General features: G+C 33.3%; 1 protein-coding gene across 1 annotated transcript; it reads left to right on the top strand.

Annotated features, from left to right (window-relative positions):
• Positions 1–2,341: 2,341 nt before the first annotated feature.
• Positions 2,342–7,277, top strand: LOC149231388 (uncharacterized). The gene is made up of 4 exons (XM_089381615.1): positions 2,342–2,701; positions 6,339–6,673; positions 6,835–7,068; positions 7,179–7,277. The coding sequence occupies exons 1-4, from the start codon at positions 2,515–2,517 to the stop codon at positions 7,275–7,277; spliced, it is 855 nt and encodes a 284-aa protein (XP_089237741.1). The 5' UTR covers positions 2,342–2,514.
• The last annotated feature ends 278 nt before the right edge of the window (positions 7,278–7,555 follow it).

Below are 7,555 nucleotides of genomic sequence, written 5' to 3'. Positions count from 1 at the left end.
TCAGCACTTTCTTCCAAATTTTGATGATGAACTTACCTAGTGGTTCTAAACATGTAGAAGCAAAATTGAGATGTGATTTTATGGAAGTATGAGTATAGATCCGTTTTACTTTAGATCAAGCATCGAGAGGGATCAAGTATCTTTTCACTTTATCTTAGTTTGCATATCAAGATATTTGATCCGTCTTATCCATTAGTAAATCCAAAGTAAAGATAGATCTATGTTGGTATAATTCTCCCTTTAAATAGGCTACATTCCACGTGAATACCATGGGTCAATAGCATTGGTTCTTAATACCATGTGTCATCTTTATTTTTATTAATATTAATGCTTTTTTTACATGGTATTAATAATAATTTGGCCTATGGTATTTGGCCCATCGACTTCACCTAAATAAAACCTTTTTTTAGTGTTCATAAATATAAAAGTTTTATTTATTTACTATACCTCTGGTTTATTTATATTTTTATTTATTTACAATACTTCTTTTATAAATATGGTATTTGGCTCATGGTATTTAGCCCATGGTATTAAAATGGTATTTGTCCTATAGGCTTCATCTAAATAAAACACTTTATTGAGTATTCTTAAATACAAAGAGGTTTATGGAGTAAATATAAAAAGTGGTCTTATTTATTTACCATACATTTAGTTTATTTATATTTGTGTTTATTTACTATGCCTTTGGAGTAAGTACAAAAAAATGTTTTATTTATTTACCATACCTCGAGTATATTTATATTTTTATTTATTTACCATACCTATTTTTTGAGTGTTCATAAACCTCTTTAAATTTGAAATTTATATTGTGTTTGTACATAATAATAATTAGATTGATTTTTAAAGAGGGTTGACATTACATTAAAAATGTTAAATGTTAAATATTACATGTTAAATGTTTACGTTTGCGTTTACATTTGTATTTACATTTACATATACATGTTTTCGTGAGATCTACTCCCATAGTGGTCTCTATCTTAACATTATGAATCACAGAAGTTTGCATTCTGAAATTTATATATATATATATATATGAGATTTTTCCATTAATAAGCATCATAAACATCATTTTTCAATAAAATATACTTTATTTTTAATACTATAAAACAAAAAAAATTATAAAATTAGGAATAGCTAACTTGATTTTTTATAATTAAAAAGAAAAAAATACTTAATTTATTAATATATTTATTATTCTTAAAAATAATAAACAATTTAATTAATATTAATATATATTTGAATGAGAGGTTTGGAACTGGTAACTTTTTCATGATATAGTACCTTAATAGAACACTTTATTGTTTATTTTATGCCCATAAACATGTAATTAGCCATTTTAATGAATTAAATGTTCCAAAAAAATTTAATATAATAACACTATATTATATTACCTTATAATTATTGTCATAAAAATTATTTATTATCGATTACTTTTTACATAAAAAAAATAAATACTAAATAACAACATTACAAATTACAATGGTTTAAAAGTGATATTAATAAAATCATAAACTGAAATATATATTCAACACAAAAGCTACTCAAATCACCACCCACTGGATTTTTTTTTAACACCTCCTCATATTCTTTAAAAGAGCCATTAATAAAACCACAACGAAAATACTAAATTGAAATGTTCTTCTCTATAATGTTACTAATATTTATCGATATCCGCAATGTTACATGATATTGAATATTGTATGAATATTGCATGAAGGTATTGAATGAGAGTAAATATATATTGAGTCTGTCTATCGAGGTGGAGGGGATAGTCAAAATTTTGGAATTTGAGTAAAAAAATTTCAAATTTTTTTATAAAAGGCAGTATTTGAATGCTGTTTTTGATGGTGGAAATGGATTCATCATCATCAAAAATGTCTAAAACACTTCAAATTTTAAAGTTTAACTACTATATTTTAGATTTACAAAAATCCTTGCCAGATTTTTTTTAAATATAACCAAAATTTCCATAATTTTCTAAACAATTCCTCCGACTAATTAAATGGATATCTACTTTCAAACGACAATTAATGGTGTATAACACGAAAATGATATACCCCTCTCCATACATGGAGAGAGGTGTGATGTCAATGATGGGACAAAAGATAAACGTACACAGAGCACAGAGGTATGATGTCAATGATGGGAATCTCAGAAAAAACGTGAAATTCTGAAGTGGCTCTGCAAGGGCTTGCGGTAGTCTGTCTGCAGCACTTTCGAAAGGCTCACAAGCAATGCCGCATACTTGCTGTGTCAATTCACAGTCCAAGCCACGGCAATTCCTATTTCCACCCCCATAGCAAAGTTAATGCTATGGGGGTACCTGTGTCAGAGCCCGGCGACAACAATCGACGGCATCGATCATACCCCTCCGACCTGCCCGCAAAAAGCCCTCTTCGACCTGCCCGCCGCCAACCTTGAGGTTCATTCATGGCATTGTATTGATGAAGTAAATCTGCCGAAGTATGGATCCGCCGCCGGTGCAGTTCCCAGGACATTCCTCACATCGTATTGATGGCATCAGGATTAATGCCGGAGGGGAGAGCTCACCAACCTCCTCCGGCCTTCAAAGTCCTGGGAGATTATCTGCAGTTCAATTCCCCAATTCGGAACAGCGCAGACCTGGAGCACCTTCGGCAATTCGGAACAGCGCAGACCTGGAGCACCTGGCCACTAGTTATCGAGAGCAGCGGTCTGCAAGGTTAGTGCTGCTGTTCCTTGATCAGGCCTTTTGATTCGTCTCACTTATCCTGGTTTGGATCCGGTCGCTTTAAAGTTTCTACTACAGTTTTCCTGGTTTCGGTCGCTTTAATTTGTACTGATATTGAATGACAGCACTCGTATGTGAGCATAAAGGCTTTTCCTAATCTCTAACACAAGCAGAAACATATACTCTTAGCAAGAATTGAAAATACATGTTCACTATATATCAACAATTTAGCAGGCAGAATTCTAAAATATTTAAATACCACCAAATACAAGGAAAAGATAACGCAGCATATCCAAAGCAATCAACTGAACGAGAATAGTAATACAAAGCAATATCAAGAACAGTAAACTGAACAAGCAGTAAAACTCATAGGCGTCACATGTTCGTTTTTACCCTTCTGAAAGCTCAACAAGCTGTGGGTACAATTGGTTCTCTTTCAGGTTCAAAATTGATGCTGAAATTGTAATTACATCCTCACGTTCTTGCAGTATATAACATTGCAGCATCTCTATATCTCTTCTCGTTTTGTTAATCTTTGTTTCTTCATAACCTTTTGATTGCTGACTGCGCAACAGTCGCATTTTCTTCTGTAACGTTATCTTTGCAGATTCTCTGTTCTGTGAAGCCATAAAAATAACTGGTAAAAATTAACCACCGTTACATACAATCAGACAAGCCATGCCTATCAAAGCAAAAAATGAAGAATTATGCTGGTGTCCTTAAACAAATCTTTAAGAGCTATAACTAATTTAGATAGAAAAATTGTCTTAATATCTTCTCTATTTGATTTTAAAAGGTTCTGAATATTCTCAGGATCTTGCATCAGAACAGTGTAATTTCTCTGGATTCAGCTTCTTAATTTATTCCACAGCAAAGATTTGCTAAAAAATGGCTTTGCACTGTTGGCCATTGCAAACCTAACAGATGATTTCATTCGCTATGTATGAGTAAAGTGGGCAACAATATTTAAGTACAAAAACAGCCGTTCAATATATGGGATCAAGAAAATAAGGAAAAAGAGGTCAAGTTGAAAGACAAATACCCTGACTTTCTCATAGAGCTTCTTCTCCCAAGCACAAAGTCTCTCCAAGGTCGCGCAATGGCTTCCTTGCGAGTAAGGTTCACCAGTGTTGAGCAATCCAACAGTATCTTTGCAGACAAGAGGTGATTTCAAAGACCAACTCCAGGACAAGGCACTGAAAACTTTAGCAGAACGGTAACTATTCTCTGTAGCACATATCAGTAAATTGACTCAGCCCCATTGAAATAGTTTAGCTCAAAGCAAACAAGCATATTCTAGATTCAAGATCAGAAAAGAATTTAAAGTCATAAGACATGTACATATAGATGCATGCATCGTGGAAGTTTTGAAGTGATCTCATATTTGTGTTCAGAGGAAAAATGTGAGCTATGATTTGGACTAGTATTAGTATGCAAGAAGAAGCTGATTTGAACGGTAGTATGCAAGAAGAAGCTGATTTGAACGGTAGAGAGCTATAATGATCATACATACTAATAAAACTGAACCCAACGAGATGCAAACAATAGCTGGTGTTGAGACGGAAGCTGTCCATTTTCAAAATCAACTCAATACTCTTAAAAATATAATTTCACAGGAAATTTAATCACAAAACAGAACTAATCCATGGAATCTAAAATTTATTTCTATTTTCACCTTTCGATTGTCTGGAGTATATCCCACAAAGTGATCCAATCCAATTGCCACAAAGATCTAAACATGTTATTATTATAGTGAATTTTGGATTTGGGTAAAAATCTCAAAAATTTTATTTTTGTAAATACAGTGTTTGAATACTTGCTCGTCAACTCTCAACTAGTTTTCTTGGAAAAGCCATTGAAGGAATTTGGCATACCGGTGTGGTAGTTTATGGGAAGGTGTATTACTTTGGGGGTGGTATTCAACACAGCCCTACAGGGCAAACTCCTTATGGAAAACCGTGGAAAGTGGTTGAGTTGGGTGTCACTCACGTCCCGATGGAAATGTTTGAAGAATTCCTGGAAGAAATAAGCCCTCGCTATACAGCTGAAACATATAGTTTGTTGCACCATAACTGTAACAACTTCAGCAATGAGGTTGCACAGCTTTTGGTTGACTGCAACACCCCAGATTTCATCCTTAGGCTCCCACAAGAAGTGATGAACAGCCCAATGGGCCCTTTAATAATGCCAATGATAATGCAGTTTGAAGCTACTCTAAGAAATAAATTTAACACCGTCGAAAACACATAATTTTTATTTACATTTACTAAAATCTCTGCAATTTTTTTCTTTCAAGAAATTCCAAAGAAAAAAACATAATCGTTAAACTAAAATCAAACTAAAATCAGTGGATGAAAGCACTTACAGACTTTGTCCTTGCCGGATGTGCAACAGTGACCACAAAAAAATAGATATGAATATTGATTTTTATTTTAATCTGTTTTTATGATGTTTTTAACAGGCATTATTGTTATAATGATTCGTAGGCCGTTTGAATTAAAAGCCCCAAAATATAGTTTGTCTGCAAATTAATAAATTTATTCCAATGTTCGGCTTACACTTGGCATTTTATGGCTTAAATGCTTCCATCAGTTTTCACCATGAATGCTCTTTCAAACTGCATGACCATCTCAGTCTTCTCAGACGTACACTGTAACTGTAAAATCCGCATTTGACTAAATATCTGTGTACTGCTTTGAATATATACACAAACGCATATGTATATACACATACTGCCTTTGGTCATGTGTATATATTTTTGTTCTTAAACAGATTCGAATATATCCGCATGAAATATTATGCCCAGATTCCTTGAGATTTTATAATGGCGATGCCATTAAAACTGTACAGAACTCTATTTTCTGTAATTTAATTCAGCTGATGGACGAAATGGCATTGCTCTACATTTAAATATTGAGCATTATGTGGCGATATTCAAATGCCACCCTGTGCTTTCGCTAGGCTGTTGCATGCGATTTGGATTTAGATTATTGAGACATGTCTGTACTTTCAGAATCTTTTGCATGACTTTTCGATCAAAATCATTAAATAGTTACTATCATTGCTGTTTTATATCAGAATTTTGTGTGACAAGTTGTACATTGCAAATTTATTTGGATTTCACTCACGTCCCGATGGAAATGTTTGAAGAATTCCTGGAAGAAATAAGCCCTCGCTATACAGCTGAAACATATAGTTTGTTGCACCATAACTGTAACAACTTCAACAATGAGGTTGCACAGTTTTTGGTTGGCTGCAACACCCCAGATTTCATCCTTAGGCTCCCACAAGAAGTGATGAACAGCCCAATGGGCCCTTTAATAATGCCAATGATAATGCAGTTTGAAGCTACTCTAAGAAATAAATTTAACACCGTCAAAAACACATAATTTTTATTTACATTTACTAAAATCTCTGCAATTTTTTTCTTTCAAGAAATTCCAAAGAAAAAAACATAATCGTTCAACTAAAATCAGACTAAAATCAGTGGATGAAAGCACTTACAGACTTTGTCCTTGCCGGATGTGCAACAGTGACCACAAAAAAATAGATATGAATATTGATTTTTATTTTAATCTGTTTTTATGATGTTTTTAACAACATTGTTGTTTACATATTCATTTATAAGGAAGTAAGAAAATGGAGGAAATTAGACATGAATGGGAGGTAACTATCAAAGGCACCAAGCAAGTGTTCACTTGTCTTGTTGGTGGCTGTGCGGGGAATTTGAGTCGATCTAAGTTATCTGGCCTTAATCATCATCGCGCTACCACCCACAATCTCCCACCAATTCCTCCACGTCAAAGAGGTCGAGCAAAAGATGCAAATGCTACATGGGCGGTCAAATCAACAAGTGCAGTTAAAAGGCAAAATGCCAAAATACAATATGACTTAGATGCAAGGCTATGTCGTGCACGACAACAAGCATATAAAATATTTGTCAATGAAGAAATTCTTTCAGCTGTAAGTATTTATTAGTATTTATTTGTATATGATTTTTTATTAATATTGTCAATGAAGAAATTCATTCAGCTGTAAGTATTTATTAGTATTTATCTGTATATGTTTTCTATTAATATTAATTTATTGTTGTGGACTAAATTCATTGAAACTTGTTTTCACAGTCAGTTGCTACATTTGATCAGCTTAATGACACTTCGAAGCAAAGGATTTGTGAAAAAATTCAACGTTGGGATCAGAGTCTACCTCGTAGACGCATGCAGACAATGAAGCGCATAGATATTGCTATAAAAGAGAAAGCAAGCACTGAGGTTCCCGATGATGTGGGGGAAGAAGGATCAGATGGGCACAGCCATATATTAAACTTTGATGAAACCAATCAGGACAATGACAACACAGTTGAGTCCATTTTTTTGCAGATATTAATTTTTTAGACATTTTAACATTAAATAATATTTATATTTATTATAATTGTATACTAATTTCTCATTGTTATTGATATGCATAGCCTAATCAACAAAATTCCCCAAATTCAAGCCACCAACCATTGCGACGCTCACCTAGATTTCAAGGTTTTCAAGGGGTTACTGGGCCAATAAGTTTTTAATCCATATAACCTATTCCAGCGAAAATATTAATATATAAATTGTTATGTTTTACCATAATGATGGGATTAAATTGTTATGTTTTACCATAATGATGGGATGAGAAATGGATGTCTTGTATTATATATCCTTATCTTTGATTTTTTTTTATTATGTGCGTGTGTGTTATTTCTTATTTATGGTGCAGGTGTTCCCTTTGGAACCATCACAATCAATAAAAACCCCTTGTAGAAGCCTTAAGAAGAATGGAAATGAAATGGTTCAAATGCTACAACCATCT

The sequence above is a fragment of the Pinus tabuliformis genome, chromosome J (assembly GCF_031772625.1).
Source record: "Pinus tabuliformis cultivar Carrire ecotype Pingquan chromosome J, CPIR1, whole genome shotgun sequence".
Taxonomy (NCBI): Eukaryota; Viridiplantae; Streptophyta; class Pinopsida; order Pinales; family Pinaceae; genus Pinus; species Pinus tabuliformis.
Note: the sequence above shows the minus strand (reverse complement) of the source record. Positions and strands in the feature narration are given on the sequence as shown.